The 21,539-nt window shown below is 38.8% G+C and overlaps 1 protein-coding gene across 2 annotated transcripts in view; it reads right to left on the bottom strand.

The window, feature by feature from the left end:
- fgfrl1a (fibroblast growth factor receptor like 1a) overlaps nt 1-21,267 on the bottom strand; it is a 64,665-nt gene extending 43,398 nt beyond the window's left edge. For both annotated transcript variants that reach the window (XM_063485542.1, XM_063485533.1), the window contains exons 1-2: nt 20,822-21,267; nt 19,511-19,614 (exon numbers count right to left, since the gene is read on the bottom strand). In XM_063485542.1, coding sequence (XP_063341612.1) covers nt 19,511-19,571 — 61 coding nt within the window. In that variant the 5' untranslated portion in view covers nt 19,572-19,614; nt 20,822-21,267. The remainder of the gene's footprint in view (nt 1-19,510; nt 19,615-20,821) is intronic.
- Between the last annotated feature and the right edge of the window lie 272 nt (nt 21,268-21,539).

Below are 21,539 nucleotides of genomic sequence, written 5' to 3' on the forward strand. Positions count from 1 at the left end.
AAAATACTGCATAAGAAGCACAGATGGAGACTGCATTGTTTTTATACACCTAGTTTTACTTTAGCGCTTTGTTTGTTATAACTTTGCTCTTCTTTGCCGCTGGCTGATGGACATAAGCAAGCGCAGCACACAGACTGGTTGTTTGTGACACTGCCCCCTGGTGACAGTAAACATATAGATTATAGTCTGCAAAGTTATCTGTAGGCTGTCTGTAGGACCACCACTTAACCAATAAGCCTGAACTTAGGGTCACAGACTCATTTGTCATTTAGATAAAGACTGGACCACAGTTTACATCCAAAGACCAGGTCATACTCACAGATCCCATTTACAAACTTTTTCTTGACATTGTATATAGTCAATTACAGTAATTATGAATTTTGGAGTGCTTGAGCATTACTGTCTTATCTTTTTGGGTAGTTGGCATCTTTGAGAAAATTGCAGGGCTTTAAAATGGGCTTCTCTTGCCCACAACTGACTTCCCACAATAATTTAAAGCTCCTTGAAGATAGTTTGTTTGTGCCCACATATGCATAAACAAATGCTCACCCCCTCTCTGTCTGCATGGTTATGCAGTACGGAGTTTGTAGACAGATTGAATATGCACGTTGGGTATTCTGCAGCTTAACTACAGGAAAATATAGCCCACGTCAGGCACATGTTATTCCTACAGGGACAGAGGCTTCCTGCTCAGAGCTGTACGATCTCTGCATGGACTGATGGAGAAAGTCTGAAGGCCAAATAAAGAAGAAATTAGTTCATACTGTACATTCTGTTCTTTCAGCAGTTACTCCCAAAACAACGGCAAATGCGAAGCTCAAGTTCCAACCTGGATGATGAATTAGCCTGTATTTGGAGCATACACAGACTTTCATGCACATTAGCTTCATCACTTTAAGCTTTTACTTCTCCAGATAAAATCAGTAAATTTATCCTGGATTTATTTTATGTAAGTTTACACTATCAACAGAATTCCTGGGCAGATTCGGCTGTTTGGACGGACTATAGCAGTATAATCATCAGTTCTTTAGTAAATCCTAAACTATCCTCACCAAACGATGACCTTATATTCATACAATATGGGGAATATTAGTTACTGTACTGTAGTTACTGTAAACAAATACTTAGAGTAGTACCTTAATATGCTACAAGTATTTATTGTTTTTTAGCAGAAGCTATGTCACGAATAAACTGTCTTTCACCAACTACACCCAATTATCCAATAGCATACAGTATGTTCTGTGGCACTATACTGACTCATTTGAATTCAGTGCAGTTCAGTTTTATTAATATAGCGCCAAATCACAACAACGGTTGCCTCAAGGACCTTTATATTGTCAGGTAGACCCTACAATAATAAATACAGAGAAAAACCCAACAATCATATGACCCCCTATGAGCAAGCACTTTGGCGACAGTGGGAAGGAAAAACTCCCTTTCAACAGGAAGAAACCTCTAGCAGAACCAGGCTCAGGTTGGGACGGCCATCTGCCGTGACAGGTTGGGGTAAGAGAAGGAAAACAGGATAAAAGACACGCTGTGAGTTATTAAATCAACAGTATCTTACTTTAATACTCCAAATCTCCGACTGTCTGTCCAAGCTGGGCATATAGTGAGGCGGAGGTTCTCATCTATAACACATATTATGACACCATCATATTGCCTAGCCACCATCTACCAATTGGCTAAAATTACACATTTTAAAATTACAAACTTAATAAAGCATCATATAACTTTAATTTTATGACAATGACGTGCAAGTTTGCACAACAAAACATATATTATGCATGACATTATGATATCATCACACTGCCTTGTGACTACATTTAAATTTATATAGTAGAGCAAGATCTGAGCATTGCAAGGATCCCACAAAATGGCCTCAATCTAACTAGGTCAGTATGTTTGTCTTGTAGTTCTTCTCTGGCTAGTTAGCCCTGATGTAACCGACCGTGCCCCACAGAAGGTCGAGTAAACTCACCTGGTTTGGCCCCATGTTCATTATTCTACATTCGCTCTAAAATTGGACACTTATTAGCAAAATTAATGCAAATTGCATCAGTTGTTACACTCAAGTACAAACAGACTGTTTTTCTGGCTCTGGGTGCCAAATACCACGAATACACGTTTGTATTTTCTCACGCTAACATTTTGTGATATGACACAGTGACAAATTAACTCGCAGTTCTAATGTGTTTTGTCTGGTTCTCTATTTTGCATTCGCAGAAATTCAGTGATGATTGCCAGTGCTGTGCTGTTTATTCAAATCAAACTCACGAATGCATTTCACATAAAAATTTAAAAATTACAAAAATTTTTTAGCATGGTAAAAATACTATCTATAGCATAACTAGCATGGCAAAATAAGAGCTGCAAAATATCATCAGAAGTAGGGGAGTGGCATTCAAACATGATTTTTTTTAAGTGCAGAAAAAAAACTTGCTAATTTGGTCATTTTTTGTTGTGTTGTATATTTTGGCAGAATGCGATCGCTGGGGCTGAACCTTTATGTTTTTGATTGAGAGTTCTGGTCTTTTATTGCCCCTAACGTTCCAATGGTCTTTGAGTCAGATGGGTTTGCAGAGTCCAACACAACGTTGTTGTTGGCAGGCAAGCGAGACTGGGGCGAGAGGGGAGAGCCGAGGAATGCTTTTCATGGAGAGCTCTTGACAGCGGGACACAGCGCTGATGTACTGATCAAGGTAGAGGTGTGTGAGCATGTGCGTGCATCTGTAAAATATTGTGTGTCTCAAAAGTTTGGAACGCTGCAACACAAACGAATCCTCAGGAGCTCATTGTTATTACCAGGTATGTTTGAAAAGTAACATTTACGTCTTTATTTCTGCCCTGTACTGTAGTAAAACTTAAGATTTTATAAACCAAACCCTAGGTGTACTTTCCTGCAGCACGCTTCAGTGACAATTTGTCTGTTCTCAGGCTTAAATTACACCAATACTCACAAGTCTGCTATTTATGCCTTTGGAGAAACCCTGTAATCCCTTGCTGTTATTGTTTTGCATCTGAATACTATTTATAAGCCATATTCCATTATCACATCCATAGTTTCTAAACTGATTATAAACCAACAGGACTTCTTTTTGCGTAAGGCCACATTTAGCCTTTCAGGCAGCTTATTGGACAGAATTAACTCACAAAAAACTGAAATCTCACTTATCCTCTTCCTTCTTTTTCACTTACACAAACACACAAACATAAAATAAGCTGATCTTATGTTACTTGAGGCAGTAACTGCAGAGCACAAAGTGTACAATAATTTGTGTATTTCAGGTGCTTTCTCACACAGACGGACACACAGACGCTTTCATCTTGTTCTGACCCATTCAATTCCACTCCATCAACAGGTCAGCTGCTGCTTGTTACTCCATCCTGACAGTTAACTCTGTGCCTGAGGCTGGCACAACACTGTGGGCTGCATGACACACATACAGTCACACACTTTACATAAACCAAAAGCATACACTTGTCTCTCTCTTGCTCTCTCACGCACACACACAAAAGAAAAACACACAGCGGACAGAAAAACTTTGAGGAATCTGCTGAGTGGTTTGTTCAGCAACTTGATCCCCTCCGCGACTCACACCATCGGTCCTCGAGCGCACACTCACATGCACACACACAAACAAAAGGTGTGAACTTTCCATTATTGCCTTTTCATTTTGCTTTTATAATAGATTTTACAGTTTAATTATAAAGTCAGACCTTTCAGAGAAACATGATTTATTTTCTCCTACTTGTTCATACTTTCTTTCTCTTTTTACAGTCTTCGATCTGTCGTTCTCTTTGTGCTCTTTCACTATAGCCTTTCTAATAGCTAGTTATGTTGTTCCGGCTTTCCTCTCTTCTCTCGACTGCACCTGTCTGCCTTTCCCTGGAGGAAAGCCCCTCCATAATCAAGAGTAAGAATCAAGGCTATCATTTAGAAGAAACTTACCAAACAAGTTGCTCAATTACAAAAACAAGGGAAAACTTGAGGTTAAAGATTTGCCCTAACCTTCGTGAAGAAATAAACCCTCAAAACTATACCCAACAATCCCGCTCAACATCAAAACTCTTCACGGTTACCACATAATTACGGACTTCCTTCCAAAAACAACGATCAATGTTCAAATTTCAGATAAATGATCTGAAACCACTTGTGCAAGGTGTGAAATCTACCACCGACCGTTTGTTTTTGGGTTCATGCTCCGTTAAGAGGAAAACATTTGCTGGAGAAAAAGATATGAATCATTTATAATGACACACCCCACCCAGGAGAGAGGTATGAAAGCTATTATTTTAGTTTACTTAGGTTTAGAGTTTAATAGTAATACATTTTCACTTTGTTTTACATTATGCAGCTGTGAGAAAATGAATGCTGATCTGGTTATTAAAAACGTTGTCACTCTTCAGACGGCTCTCTGGTGCAGCTGCGTGTAATCTAAGGCTCCTAGCTTCTGAACCTTACACATATGTAATTCAGAAATGAACATATGTCTTCATTTGTAACTATACAGCATTGCATGAGTAACACATTATTGCCTAACTTCAGGCTAAAATCTGGAAAAACATACTAAAATTCCACAGTTTAGTGTTTTTACATGGACCTTACTGACCTAAAGGTAAATGCGGTAAGTATATTAGGTATGCCCTGCAAGATATTTTCAACTGCTCCATTTTTTTTTCAAGGGATTGCCACAGCGGATGGATCGGCATGTTTGATTTGGCACAAATTTGACAAAGTATGACCTTCCAACCCTCCCGTTTATCCAGGCTTGGTACTGTGAGTAAACTAGCTTGTGACGCCCTGCGTCTCCTCCCGGTCTCGAATACATGATTTCTCACGCGTAAAGCAACCAGGTCTGTGTTTCTGACAAAATCCTGCTTAAATAAATTTTTAAAAAAAGTTAAATTCATAAGAAATGTTTAAGCAACCATTGAAATTCTGGTCTGTTGAAATATAAACAGTGGAGTAGTTTGAACTCATAGAGAAAAGACAGAAGATACTTGAACATGGAAAAAATGGTATAAGAGGCCTTTTGAGGAAACATGACTGTAAAGTTCTGCAAACCAACAAGAACCTGAGAGCACTTTAAACCTTGAGCATTCTTTTAAAGCTTATAAAGGGCTTTATGAAAACCACATCATGCACAGTATGCACTTGTGAGAGTGGGTGTGCAGGAATACTGTGGGCTAACTACATAACTGCAGACTCAGGGAAGTGAAGAAAAGTACAGTAAGTTAGAAGAAAAAAAGAAAAGCACTGTGTGAAAGCCAGCGGACAGGCACTACTCGGGCAGAGTTAAGGGATGAAGCCATGGAAGGATGAACAGAAAGCAAATAATCCACATAAACAGCTACCTGCTAACATTTGAGGATTTACAGCTAAGCTGCAGACTGGACGTGCGACTGACATTTTAATGACTACCTGGGGTAAAACTGTGAGAGAATATACTTTAGCCTCTGTAACCCTGTATTTTCTTCGCAACCTGTGAGTTAAAAAGAAAAGGTAAAGATTGACAGTGCTGGAGAAATCTTCGACAACATGCAGTCCTGACTTGTTGGAAGGTGATCGTGTAGTTGCTCACGAATGCACAAAACTATGCCCGCTCTGTCACTTCTGTCTTTGAATTGCTGGAGATAAAAAGAAGACAGGAAGTACATTAAGATACCGTGTCTATCTCCTGTGACGACAGGGTCTCCAAAACATCCACGTAGCCTGATAAGGTTTGTTTACACAGTTTATGCATGTCATATTTAAACACTAAACAATAGATGCTAGGCCTCAACGAAGGTTAAAGGCCACAAACTTCTAGTTTAGTGTGTGTATTTTTATGCCTTCAAAGTTCAATATCTCCTAATCAGAAGGTTGTCAGTTCAATAACAGCCTGCTCCAGTATTCCAGTGAGTAAGAAATACTGTCTACTTGAATGCTTTAACTACTCAAATAGAGTAAAAAGTATTACCACCATTCCTGGCTGGTCAGTGCATGGTGCAAAGTAAAACACAGAGATGCACTGAGCCTGAATATGATGGCACACTCAGCTCACTTTCATCCTGAATCAAAACAAACATTTATTTGGTTTTAATAAATGTAACATTGACTTAAAAAGAAAACAACTGTTCAAAAGTTTCAGATCATTTCCCTCCAACTTTCAGTAGTGAACTTAAACAAACATTCATTAGGCTGCAAATCCTTTTCCCCAACAGAACAGGAGAGCAGGTGGTCTGATTGTATGCAAGGAATACAAGGCTGGGGTCAATTTACTTATTTAGTCACAGTCAGGTTACAGTCACTGTGAACATAACTTTGCAACGACCCATGAAACCAGGCACTAACAAAAGGAACACTATTTATACGTACAGTATGTGGCAAAAAACATTCATTTATAGTCTACAAATCTCTGTAAAATAACCACTGTAAATATATACATCTGTATCTTGTGTGTCTTTTGTCTTGTGCCTTACAGATAAGCCAAGACATAGTTGACGTAAGATAAGAAATAGTTAACACGCTTGATTAGGTGCACATTTGGGTGAATGTGTGTAAAGCAAAGCGATGTCCTCGACCTGGCATTTATCAACATTCTGGAGGCAGACACTGTTACTCATTAACAGCGAGTGATAACGAATGCATACACAGACACAAACAGACACGAGCACACACACACACACACACACACACACGCACACACACACACACACGCACACACACACACACACACACACGGTACCACCTGTGTTAAGCACCTGATTTCAGTGGTAGAAAGCAGACTATTTACTCTAAGGGAGCCATCCATATTGACATAACTATAAAAACAAGAGATGAGGGATAAGCGAGGGAGCAAGAAAGAGAGCAATAGTCATAAAAATAGCTTATGGCTCCCCACGTTGTGAAAGGATGAAGATTTAGACAATTCAGAGATTTAAGAGCGATTTGTCATAAAACATAAAAAGAGAATTTGGGTATTTCATCATTTCCATTACACAATATTGTTGGTCATCATCACTAATGTAAGAAGATAAAACTCTACCATGCCAAGAAAAAACAAAAAATCCAAGAGCAACAATTCCCGCCACCTTTTTCCAGACTCAAGTTCATTTAAAGGTGAACTGAAGAAATGACCTGTAGTCAATGCAATACAAAGGCTTATGCATCAATGCTGAATGGTGGAGCGACATATGCTGCCATCCTGGCAACATGATTTTCAGGGAAAGTCTTGGTTATTTCGGCAAGACCGTGCCGTATCTGCACATAGCATAACATCAATGGCTTCATAATAAAACAGGCCGAGCGGTGAACTGACCAGACTGCAGTCCAGACCTGTCAACAATTAAATGACTCTCACTCAGGAAGTGTTTTGTCCAAAAGTGAGAAGCCTACTTTGTTATGTGACAGAGTGGAGTTAGAAGTAAAGCTCATCAAATTAATACTTACTTGGTTATCACTTAAATAAACATGTCTTTTCTTTCTATTTGGATTTGTTTTGTACTCATCAGTTTGAGCATCACATTTTGAAGATCAGCGATCCAGCACTCATCTTTTCTTTTCCCTCCTTCATCATCCTGCATTTCCTCCTCCTCCTCTCCCTCACATCTTTCCACCTCCTCCTCCACCTGTGTGTTTTCTGGTTCATTGGGTGGGGAGTTAAACATTCCAAGCATGCACATAACACACACACACACACACACACACACATGCATGCACACACAAATTCATGCCCCCCTCCCACATTCCACACCAATCCTCAGCCATGACTAAACTCCATTTGTTCAGCTCTGGTCACTGTCTTAGTCCACTGCTTGTGTTTGAGAGAGGGGATAAGGTGCTTGTGTGAGATTGCATGTGCTTAAGCCATAGCTCTTTTTGCTAATCTCTTCTTGTCAACTGACATCTAAATGTCCCCCAAAACCATAAAAAAGAAAAAAAAAATCTACAACAACTAAGAAAATTACCCAAATTAAGTTAAAGCCTTTTTAAACATGACTGAAACAAGACTGGTGGTCTCAGTACTACCTTGATGTATGCATGTTCCACAGTTACATCTTTCCAGTTAAAACTTAAAAGCTAACATTATCTTAATCTTGCGAAGTTCAATATAAAGTTGACCAAGTAGCAGTATTTTAGTGATGTTTAAATGTAAGTAAATGGATCTCTCTCATTCATGTATTTTCATCTAGCACAGTAAGAAGTAAAAGTAGTCATTATGCTAGTTTAGTCTGAAGCTTTTGTATTCTATAATTTGCAGCTTGCAGGTTTAATCTACAGGTACATAACATTTCTGAAATGTTGCATCATGCTTATAGGTAGCTCGAAGTAGCAGATGAGTGTCTCCAAAGTTATGAGTGTCTCTAGTGAGCTTTTTATCAAGACAGTTTTATCAGGGAAAACACTCTGACATGTAATGTCTCAATATTAACATTGATTGTTATTCTCTCGATGACAAATTCAAAAACTGTGATCAAAATGTTGCCATAGGAGGATTCAGTGGTACTGAACAGGTCAATCAAAATAGCTGTGGGCTGTAGTGACGTGTAGTTACAGTTCTAGGGAGGTGCACATTGGATTATGACATAGATTACATCGTAGGGTTTCAGAGGGGTTTGCGGTTACGACCTACCTAAAGAGCAAATTTCCCTCTGAAGCATAAATCCCCAGAACACCAGAACAAATAAAGCGAACAACAAAAGGTCACAAACAAATTAAAATTACAACCTTATCCAAAGAAAAACAATCCAGTTAGCTAATAATAAAAAAAACAGCAAACAAAATGCTTGTAGAGTTCAAGACTTCAAGAAAACAAAATCTGGTTTAAGAAAACAGAATAAAACGTATTTAAACAAACACAATGAAGACAAGGAGTTGGAGTTTCGAGGTAACGAATTCCAATCACCTACAACATAACTTTTGTTTTTTGTTTTTTATCTTCTTTAGATACATAAGAAACTCTAAAGAAGAACTGACCCGAGCTTCTTAGTAGATAACCTGTTTTAGACAGTAAGGATAATCAAAATGTAAATTGGTACCAGTGATATTGACCTCTTGAATCTGATCTATAGAGTTGATTATATATAAAAGTAAGAGGATGAAGATGTGTTTTAGAGGCAGTCCGATACACACTGTCAGCATACTCCATTACTGACAGGTCTAACATTGCGTGTAAAGCAGCATCTGGAAATATCCAAAAGGCAAACACCAAAATTAAGTTTTTCAAAACATAATCAATATGTGGTTTAAAAGAAACCTCAGCTCTCTTTCTTTTACAGACGCAGGATTACGTTCCTTTTATGCCATCTCGCCCAAATTAGAGACTCGATGATCCGAAACATGTTGCAAAGGGGAAAACAGGCCTACTGTTCTTAACCACAAAAAGCTGTTTATTCAGAAATACATGGCTGCATCGGGACAACAAGCTAAAAAAATGTAACGAAAATGTAACTTCTTCCCACTGGTCCATTAGCTGACAGTTAAACTGTAATTCCCAGGTTAAATTTTCAATGTGTAATAGATGCTGTTAAATGTTCAAACCTAAACTGAAGTGCCGCTGCATTCTTATGTGAGCGCTTTCCTTTCCCCCACATTCTCCATTTTCCACTACATCCCACTGCCTTCTCTAAAGCTCCAACAACACAACAGTTAAATCCCGGAAAGCAGCTCATAAGTACCTTTGTTAATTACATATAGAAGAATAGGCCCGTTGTGATCTGGTGTGATAATGGTGCCAGTACAACAGAGGGATTACCTTTGGATAATAATACACTGAGCTGACCAGTGTGATGAAGGGCCATGTAGTGGGAAATAATTAACACAGCTAACTGTTCTGCAGACCCTTCAGCAAGAAATCAGCACTATGTGGTTACTTGGAGCATATTAATGTCCTGAGTTGCCTCAGTGTAACTAATATCTGTTTTCAAACTCTGTTTTTGTAATCTTTTACAGATCTGGTCAATGTTTTGCCTCTTATTTTGGGAAAAAATGCAAGAAATGTCAGTTATGCAATTTTCTGCTGATTTTTAAACCATTGACAATAAACAACAGAGGATATGCTCACTACTTTGGCTGCAAGTACTAAAATGGCTGTAACTCACAGTGTAAGGATCTTGCGAGCACTTTGGACACCAATTTCACTCCTTTTATTTTCTATGAAACTTATCCCTTCATGCCTAAAATGGCTTGGATGTAACTCTACCCCCACATGCTGCTCAGATCCCCCTGCCGTATGGATTCTACAGCAACAGCTGGCACTGGGGATAAAGATAGAGTATTTGTGTCCCCTCTTATGTAGTGGTTTTCATCTGTTTGTCATGTTGCGGTGTATTTTTTTAATTCACTTAGGAAAAAAAAAGACTGCAGAAAAATGACTTTCTATAGAAATTGTGATTCTTTCAGGAAAAAAAAAAACAGCACTGTAGCATTTCCTCCTATTGTAGGCATGATATTTACTTTCATAATCCTTCCAAATATGAAATCTTTAGTTGTTATATGTTAAAGCTACAGACAAGCTGTCCACCTTAACATCCTGTGCAATTAGTCCCCACTCCCTGGAGTCAAAGGTCATCAGTATGTTTGACAAAATGAAGAGAGTGTGGCCAAATGTCTATTACATGTCAATCACATTTGACACCAAAGGTGTAATGGTGATAATACTGGTCAGGCTGGTGTTGGGTTCCTGTTGTTTTGTTTATTACACAAATAACACAAACACACACACATAGAAACAAGCTCACAGCTGCCCACAGTGGTGTATAACTTTAACTCACGTCAGTATGACAGGCTGAAGGGAAAAAAGTGTCTTTGTTCCGAGTCCCAATGATCACTTTTCAATATGCCATTTGTAATGCCACCAGGAATCAACAGCTGAAGTGTGTGAGTGTGAGTGTGTCTGTGTGTGTGTGTGTGTGTCTGCATGGTAGGTGGGGTTAAAAGGGGTCTGAAAGGATCTGATTTAAAGGCAGACAAGGGAGCGGGAAAACAGCAGAGACAAAGAAAGTGAGAAAGGATTTAAAATGCCAGAGAGAGAAAGAAAGTGAGAGTGAAAACAGACACACTGCAGAGAGAGATGTAAAAGGCAGCAAAGTACATACAGTTAAGTCTGTGACACTCAAAAGACTTTCTTGTGAACACTTTCTACTGTTTCATCTTTAAAATAAAACAGTTTATGGTAAAAAGTTTTAAGTGTAAAGGCTAATAATGATCCAAAGTAACCTGAAGCATCATTCCACTGTGATATTGATGGATAAATATGGGGTGTCAGCAGGAGTGTTTTCTTAAAATACACACTGCTTTATATTGTCTTATGGTGTCTTTCTATTCATCTGCTTAAAAACACTTTATATCCATTTCCAGTTACTACAAACTGGTATCTAGAAAGTCCAGCGCGTCTACTGAAGACTAAAAACATATTTTATGCTTCACACCTGCACAGCAGATTAATGGGATTACATTTATGAGACTGTTTGCTTACAATTATCACTGCTGTCTATGGCTATATAACTAATTTTATTAAATTCAGTGCATAATTTAAACAGATGTTTTATAAATAGTTAATAGGAAACAATAAAGACAATAGATTTCAATCATTGTAAGCAATTTTTGTTGACTTATAATCACTTCACTTCACAACTGAGGTCTTTAATTGTTAAAACTTAGGTTATAAGTTTGGAATAACTTATATTACCTCATTAAATCTATTAATACATGCTTGATGATGTTTGTAACTCACACTAGAGACAAAAATGTAAAAATGCAGTGAAACTAATGCGTGCTGTCCTGTGGAGTTCCACTAGTGTTATTACAGTCTCCTCTGGTGCCAGCATGTGCTTTCTCTGACCCTACGTTACAGCCACACACATTCACAGTGTGTGTACATAAACTGATGCTCACACTCTCCCTGACCCCTCCCTGATCTGGCAGGTGCCCTCTGACCTGCTGTGCTGTAGCGTTGACCAAACATACCCCAACCCCACTGAGACCACAATACAGCACTGTGGCGCCACACAATAATGCACCATGTAAGGGAGAGACAGAGAAGCCGGGAGAGAAGGAGAGCTGAAAAAAGAGAATTGGGGGGAAATACTGCATATAAAGAAAGTGGGAATGAAGAAATAATATTAAAAAGCTTCTGACAACAGATGCAAAGGAATTACAGATGTGTTGCATGCTGGTCAGAAGAGAAATGTGTATAATATTTAATATTCACAAAAACTTACTTTCTCTTCATATTATGTCCTTGCAGCATCATATTAGCAGCTGTAACTCTCAGCCTTTCATTAATCCTCCTTTTATGTTAGACTACTGCTATCAGGGGTGTGCAATTATTCTAAAGACATTTCCAGTATTTTTAAATGATTACAAATTTAGTCATGAAGTCAGTTCAAAACTGTGTTAAGGTGTTAAAGCCTGTTAAATATTTCTGTTTCTTTCTCAGTATTTTTTCCACACTGCCCTTTTTCTATCTTATCTTCTCCTGTTGCTTTTCCTTCTCCTGCACCCCCTCCACAAACAGGCATCGCGTCTTAGCAATACTGTGACACAGCGTCAGCCCCTGCAGAGAACGTCCAGACAGCCCCATTAAACCCAACCATTAGCAAACTCAAAGCAAACATTGACTTTATCTAAATGTGGGCTAATAGCCTTCAACATTAGCAGACCCCATAAAACAGTGAGCTGCAGGACTGCACCACAAGGTCCCCAGCTTGTTGCCCGTGAAGAGGTCCACATCAGTGCTAGTTAATCTGTAGGACATGTCATATTGAAGAATAAGTTCTAGGTTTTGAAAAATCACACTTTAGACTAACACGTAAAAGGGACATGCACGAATATTTCAGGTCTCTTTTTTAAAGTGCATTGTTGGTATTTGGAGTTTTTTTGACAGCCACAGCTGCACCGTCCCAAACAGTCAACAACATTTGGCCCTGACGTTAGGATTTAACAAGAGGAACTGAAAGAGTCATTTGGATCCTTTGAAGCTTCCCTTTGTCAGTTAATCACCTCATAATCAACCAGCACACACACACACACACACACACACACACACACACACACACACACACACACACACACACACACACACACACACACACACACACACACAGTCTGTTTCTTCTCTCAAATAGAGGATAAAAGCCTCATTTAAATCTTAAATTAAAGTGCATAATCGTTTAAACCATTTACTAAAGGGCTCCTCAATTTTTCCATAATACACTAACAAAAAACTCTGTAGGTTAAAGGTATAAAATACTGGTTCCACGCAAGAGAAGAAACATTTTCTAAGGCCTAGCGTGGATTCTGATGAATGTTTCACCCATTTTGGGTAATCTAGGTTTAGCACCTCCTGTGCAAACACTGAGACTGGCAGGTAAACACCCCCAGGTCATATAATGGTTATCAGCATGTCAAATGGCATTTACAATTGTTAGCTGTGACTAAGGACACTTTGAATGCTTAAACTAGTGAGGTGAAAGAGATTCATTGATGTGAGTCTGTTACGGCTGCGCCATATCGCATACTAGTTCAGATTTTTATATATCAAACTGTAATATTGTGATACTATTATATAGCAATGCCTTTTATGTTCCCTAGTGCGCACAACAAGACATGCCCGGGCACTGAGGGTGAGTGCCGCGTGTCACCCTCTGATGACAATTTGGTACCTAAAAAGGAGCTACCTTGACAACCTCCAACAAAGCAAATACTTTACCAAATATGCAAGAAAACTGGTGATGTGTAACAAAAACTATACAAATGACTTCACTGAGCATTATTCCATATGACAGGAAGAGCAAACGGTGAATGAAATTAGTAATATGTTTACATGATGGAAAAGCAGGGCCTTGGTAAGAAGTTCAACTCAAGATACAACCTCTTAGCTATTTTTGTTATGCAAAAACTATTTCACTATAATGCTAAAGCTAGCACAATGTTTTTAGTAGATTCACTCTCTGAATTAGGTAGTCTGTCCTTAATAACCCTAATTCGTGGAAAAGGATGGAAAATACCCTTCATTTACTTACACTGCTGCTACACTGCTGCTAATCTGTGATAAAATGTGATGCTATATTGCCCTTATAATGTGTCTTGTTACAATGAAGCACAAAGCAGTGGTCTAAAAAGCAGCTATTTCATTAAAGAGGAATCATTCAGCTCTCTTCCATCTAAATCCACTAAACGTCAGACAGGCAGAAACTTACTGCTACGTTTTATTTTATCTTTAAAGTAGCCACTATTTTTAACTCTTTGTTCCAGAGAGTATCTAATTACTACACTTAGAAATAAAAGTCATTACTGTAGTTGTATCTTTTGTTTTTACCTCTCTTGGTATACTTGACTGATGGCTGGATAAAACAGACATTTTAAATTGTCGTCTTGGGTACTGGGAACTTGTGGCAGGAATTTTTCACAATTTGCTGACAGATTTTAAACCATTGATAACAAACTTTAAATAACAGATGGAAAAATAAAGGGATTATGAGTTGTAGTTTTCATACCTATCAGTTCATCCTGCCCTCCAGCCATCTTTAACTCTTCTAAAAACTTAAAACCTGTGCTATTTATGTATTCCACTTACCTCTGATTACTGTCTCATTCTCCAGTCCTCTTTACCTAACCACAGTTCTCTCCTACATATCACTGTTAGTGTTAGCATGCTAATTACATTCCTCAGTAGTGAGTGTGTGGGACAGAGGGTTGTTAAGGGATTGTGGGCCCTGTGTGTGCACCTCTATGCATGACTGCTTATACATGTTAAATTATATTTATGGGTAGAATCTTCTACTTGTATATGTTTCCAGCGTCTGTGTATGTGGCTGTTTACACTCTGCACTTTCTGTCTGTCATTTCCTGCAGTGACGATGAACTGTTCTCTCTCTCTCTCCCTCTGTTTCTCAATGTGTGTTTGCAGTGTTGCTTCTTTGGCAGCTTTCATGGAATGAAGATGCATTTTTAATGTGGCTGTGGGCTTTTTTACACTTATTATAACAACAACCCACGGCGATGAACCCTCTCATCGTCGTGTCTGTTTCTCTCTCTTCGTCCAAATAATGGGTGGTCTATACGGCACAATCACATGGAAAACATGAAACTGTTTAGACAGAAGAGTACATCAGGAAACCATGTACAGAAACCCACAAATCATCTCATTTCTGGCTACGTCTTTTTTTTCTGAATTTGCTTCCAGAGAGATCTAAGACTGTGAAATGCCATTTCAACATATAAGCTCGTGCAAAGAGGAAAACAAAAATCTGGTGGATTAACTTCAATAATCGCGTTAATATCATCCTACCAGTTGTGCACCAGTTGTTTGACCATCAAGCTGCAACAGCTGTCTTAGATAAATACCAACTGACAGACTGATAACCATCTGACATACACATGGCATTTTTCATCACATAATTAATGTATCTCCATATGTGTAGATGCATACACAATAACAGCATATACACTAATAAACCACAACTGGATGTGCTCAGTGTCTAACACATTTAGTAGATCGTTCAACTGTGTCTTCAGAAAGCACCAAAGCTAGCAGTTTAAGTCAGTAGAAAGTCAAAATGCAACATCTGCTCTACAGAATCTGGTTTCTTTGTATAATTGTTTAATGCTGAGGGAAATTGGACTAGAAGGAGGCCATTATTCTCGAAGTCTAAGGAAACTCTTGGAGAGTGTATTTGTAGCGGCAGTGGAAATATTTGGAAGTTGCATTACATCTGCTTCAATGTGCAAATCTGCCACGGTTTAACATTTTGTGAAATATGATTAAAATCAATACCACTCTCATGTCTATACTGTACATATTAAGGTACAGAAGGTAGCTTAACAGCATAAAGTTCAGAAACAGAGGTAAAAAGTCTGATTCTGTCAAAAGTGACAAACTCCAAAGAGCAGTTCTGAAGTTCACAAAGGATTCCTGGAAATGTCAAATATTTGATTTGATCTGGAATCTAACTCTGTCCAAAGCTGCAGGCAGCCTCAAATCCACTGGCCTACTACTTTTTGACCCCTGAAACCAAGCTCGGTGCTGTTCAGCTAACAGGCGAGAATGCTAATCTCTCAGCTGCTCAGTCTCATGCTCAGCTACACACACTTATGCACGCAGACCCCAGTTCACACAGTGCAGTTGTGTAAGCCTCTGGAGTGCAGCAACTCTACATCTGTTGCAAGGACACCAAAGTTGCCTCTTTATCACTAACTGCCTGTCTCACTATCTCCGTGTCACTTGCTCTTTCACTGCTTCTGACTAGCTTATTTTAATATTCATTTCTTCCGTTAGTTTAACAAAGCAGTTAGCTTTTTCAGGCTTCCTGCTTCCACCTGCCAATCAGCTCTCATAGTGGATAAAGCTCTTCAGTGCAATCCACAGCAACAGTTATTAAACCCTTATGTTTAATAATTTATTATTATAATAAACAATTTCTCTTTTACAATGTGGTAATTTTTAAGTAATGCTTTTTTACATAATGTCCTAAATTATAAAATAGCTTAAATTTACTTTAACTGCATCTTGTGTAGAAAGGGTAATGGTCTGATAAATGATACCACGAGCCCTTGTTTTCAATTTGAAATGTCCTATTGTGAGCTGTGATATTTTTATTTTTCTTGTTTATTGCTGACATAGCTGGCATATTTCTCTGAGATATCTCAGTAGTCACACATTTAAAATGTTTCATTGTATCATTTCCTAGAGTGCAGTGAAAAATGCAACAAATAAGCCAGTCAGATTTAGATTCTTGTATTCTTGTAGATGATATATCTACAAGTAAGTTAGTACAAAAACCAAGCATGTTTTACTTCATCCTGTCTGCTAACTTGTTGTAATTTGGATTCTATTATGCAAAAAAAGTTGGTGATGGGGAAGATTTGTGAGATTTGCAATCTTTTTAATGCTATAAAGCTCTGTTCGCCTCGTGCTCTCTTGCCCCCTTTCTCACACTCTCTGCTGTAAAGTGTTTTCAGCCACTGTCCATTTCCCCTCCTATTCCTACCTCACTTGTACCCACTGGTTTCTTTTCTCACTAGGTCCCTTCTATCATCCATTCTTACTCCAATCTCCCTAGTCCTGCCCCCCTTCCTTCCGATTTTTTTCCACGTCTTTCCTCCATTCTCCTTAATCTTGCTCTCTGTCCTTCTCTGCTGCCTGACTAAGCTGACAGACTGCAGTCAGTGAGTGGGAGGATATGCATTGTACAGCAAACATCCCTAATAGGCTAATCTAATCTCATCTCTTTGCGGTCTATGGCCCTGTGTTTACTTTCGGCCCCGTGTCTGCATGCTGGCTCTGCCTCGCCTCGCTGAATGCAGCTTTGTTCCGACTAAAAACTCATCGTTGGTGTGATCTGAGGAACGGGCGCCAGCTCCACAACTGTCTGCCCATAAAGCCTGCAGGCAAGCAGGGAATCGCTCTCATCTATGTACAGCTTGTTGTTGTTTGTCTCTATTACACTGATTTTCACTGACAAAAAACACATTGCTGAACAAAGTACAAGGAGCTGTTCTGTAACCGATGGTGGTGACAGACCCCCCTATACGGCTGCAGAATTCAGTTTGTGATCTGCACGATTATCTGAAGCTCTGATACTCCAGACATAAGTTATGTGTTAAAGGCTGTACAGTGATTTTTTAATTTACAGCCACGCGACTCTATGAGGTCAGGTGAAAAACTCAAGTACATCTCATGATTCAATAGCTCGTAGAACCACTGTTAACAGCAAGATCTTTAAGTAATCATTTTCTTTATCAGTCTACCACATCTTTATGGAGGAATTTTGGCCCACTCTTCTTTACAATGTTGTTTGAGCTTATTGAGGTATTCTGTGCATAAAGTTCTCATGCCACAGCATTTCAATTGGATTGATGACAGGACTTTGCAACGCCATGATTCTTTTCTTTTTCAGTATTCTGTTGCAAACTTGCTGATGTGTTTGGGATTGTTGTCCTGTGTTATGACCGTATTGCTGTCTGACAAATGGCCTCCCATTCGATTCTAGTGCAGCTGGTAGAGGTCTGTGAGTTGTTTGGTACTGGGCCACGAGAGTTGAGGCTCTGGTGTGAAATTCATGTTTTTGAGGGTTTTTATCTGTTTTAAGCGTTATTTTTTAAATCGTTTTTATCGTTAACTCTGTTTCCCTTGGTCATTTCCCGTGTGTTATGAATAAATCTTCCGTATTTTGGTACCGGTACTGGTTTTATTTTGTTGTATTTATCCGTGACACCTTAAAGGTCAGTCCGTGAAAATATTGTCGGACATAAACCGGACTGTGGCGCAAAAAAGGTTTGGGACCGCTGTTCTAGAGTGCTTTGTTATACAGGAGTTCATGCTTAACTCAATGACTGCAAAGCAAATCGAAATCATCACTATTGTGCTTGACTCTTGGTATGAGGTGTTTGCTCTGATATGCTGTGCTGATATGCTTTTGCCAACATGACATCTCCACTTTGGCCTCATTTATTCAAAGGACATTGTTCCAGACGTTTTGTGGTTAGTTCAGATGCAGTTTTGCAAGCCAGAGTCAAGCTGCCATGTTGTTTTTAGTGCAAAGAGGCTTTCTTCTGGCACACCTTCCAAACACGCCATACTTAATCAGTATTTTTCTAATTCCACTGTCATGAACTTTAACATTTAAGAAGCTAACTGAGGCCTGCAGACCATGAGATGTAGCTCTTGAGCTTTTTGCAATTCCTTTCAGAACTTTTTGGTCTGTGGTGGATTTGCTGGGATGTCCACTCCCGGAAAGACTACGGCATTGTGCAAATGCTCCAGACCAGCAAATTGCCAGCGCTTTTGCTTTTATAGATATGTTCACACTTGCTTTTAATTAATCAAATGAATTTGATTAACAGCCCCTGGCTGTAATTTACTTTCTTAAGTCCAGTAAGCGGTAAGGGTGTAGTTAGTTTTTCACAGTTTTTCATGCAATTCTGTTAAAACTGTATGAATAAAACAACCACTCACAGAGAAAGTTACAGTCAGCAGCAACAGTGATTGAAGTGACAGTGACTACATCTGGAGCTTATGATGACATGTAGCTATATATACAAAGGAGCATCTAAATCCTGAAACTGAAAACCAAATAACGTTGCAAAATATATCTGAATATTCCAATAGTCAAAAGGGTTTTTTTACTTGAATGGTGTCACAGTAGTATCCTTGGGATAACCAAGAGGTCCCAGGACAGTACAGGAACATCTCAGAAAAATGTAACAACCAGACAGAGTGTTTGGATCTATGGTAATTCAGTGACGTAGAGTTAAATGAAGGGATGCAAATACATTATAGTTTCTGAACAAATATATCAATTCTGAAAAGAAATTAAGAAACCCAAGGAGCAGAGGAAGATACTGACAAAAAGAATACACTGATGTAGCAGTAAATAAGAATGCACACCATGAGAACATCCCCACAACTATTTAACTGCACCAACCTTTATAAGGCTGTTGGATAGTCACACAATCTGACATTCTCTTTCTGACTGACTGCAATACTCTATAGTTGTTGATATCAGTACTTTTGTTACTCACCCCTGACAGCGGTGGAAATAAGGACCATCTCCAACAACAGACAGACCCGGAAAAGCCCCATTTTTGTATTTTTATGAGGAACTTAAAAGGTCAGACGATTTGATCTGAAAGGAAATTAAATGACAAAAAAGATATTAAGATTCTTATTAATATATAACACCTGTGGTGCTACTGAGTTCCTGCCTTAAAGGTGCAGTTTTTATTACATTTCTGTATGTAAATGATCACTTAATCAACCACACTTTTCCCTTCTGTCGTCACAGTCTCTGGTCACCTTTATCATTTCAACATTTGATGCTCTCTTATGATCAGATGCTGTCAAAATAGCTGCTTGTGAAATGAAATGCAGTACCAAATGGTGAAATGAAAACCTTGCCAGGAATTTTAAAAGAAAAAAATGCCCCAGAAATAACCCCAGATTCTCTTCTTTTTGGTGTATCATATGTTTAAAACAATTTCTTGATCTAATCAGTGGCAGTGACAACAAAGTAAGGTGTTCATCAACGACCAGACAGAAGGATAAATCTGTCAGAACACTTTCTGGAAGTCAGACTACTTTCCTTGCAGATTTATTCTGTCCACCTGTCCATAAGTCTCTCCTTACTCCGTTTTTAATCTTTCTGCCCCATAAATTTCCTCCCAAACCTTATGAGATCTTATTTCAATACTTCACATCTTTATCTTTGATCAGTATCTGTCATCCGCTGGGTCTCAGCTCACTAGGAACTGCTACTCACTTTAAAGTGCAAGATAACTGATTTGCAGGGACTGAGAATTAAGCTGAGATCTTCAGTGAGGTTACATTTTATTTGCGTTAAACACCTTACTACAAAACTTTTTCATAAGGTGTTTTACGCATTTACAAGTACATTAATACTATTAGGCAATTTCACGTTATTTCCGCAAATTCTAACCAAAAACATTAAAAGTATTTAGAAAGGGAGAAAAATCCTGTATTTTGTGATAGCTTTCATGAATATGAGTACAGACTGGATATCTGTACGTGTATGAAAAATGTGGACGGTATTATCATGAAGCCACATCTGCCAATATCTGCCCGTTTTAAAACTTTTGCACGATATGAATATGCTTCAAAAATTGGTTTTTACTTTAGTCCCTGGGAATTTGGTAAGCACTGCAACAGAATATAACTCGGTTACCAATTTCTATAGGATATGTTGTTTTCCAACATGCAAGCTAATAAAAGGGAATTAAACTGAAAGAGAACAAACAAGTTCACTGTGAAACTCACTATGAAGTGCATGAACATTAACATTAATGTACTTTAGTGACTTTAGAAGACGGACTTACTGTTCTGTTCTCAGCCGTGTTGCGGTATCCTCAGTATGTTACCCGCCGGAGGGGACACCACGCCGTTATTCCGCAAAAACAGTTATTCACCTTAAGTCCAATGACTGGAAGACTACAATAACTTGATTGTGCAGACACGTGTTTGTGACTGAAATACCAACTTGTATTACGTGAAGTCTACTTGGACAAAGTAAAGCGACAATCATGCGACTAAACGCAGAAAACTGAATTCATGAGCACGGTCAAACACATGAGCGCTCAAAATGTATCTGTAGTATTTCTGAATGACAGCCCGCATGTAAACCGCTCCAATGAGAGGAGTAAGAGAACCGGGAAAAGAGAAAAGAAAACAGAGAGAGAAAAAAAATGCATCTACACACTCGCCAGTAAACTATCGAGATAACTATGTTTAGAATAAAAACCTTTATATCATATCCTCATCGCCTCCAGCAGCGGTCGCCGTCTGTATTTCAGCCGCAGGCGAGAAAACAAAACTCCAGTCGACGGATTGTCCCAGCACGTAACTTTCAACCAATCAGAGGGCAGGCCAATCAGAAAATAGACCAATCAGAGAGCAGGAGCGTGCAGGACAAATTTGGAGCGGTTTATAGCTGCGAGGAGGGGGACACTTACTCAAATGATTATTATTAATAATTTTTAGTTACAGCAATAATGCACAAAAGAACAGATACGTTACAACAGGCACTCCAGGAAAGCT

This window comes from Pelmatolapia mariae, linkage group LG2, assembly GCF_036321145.2.
Source record: "Pelmatolapia mariae isolate MD_Pm_ZW linkage group LG2, Pm_UMD_F_2, whole genome shotgun sequence".
In the NCBI taxonomy this organism is placed as follows: domain Eukaryota; kingdom Metazoa; phylum Chordata; class Actinopteri; order Cichliformes; family Cichlidae; genus Pelmatolapia; species Pelmatolapia mariae.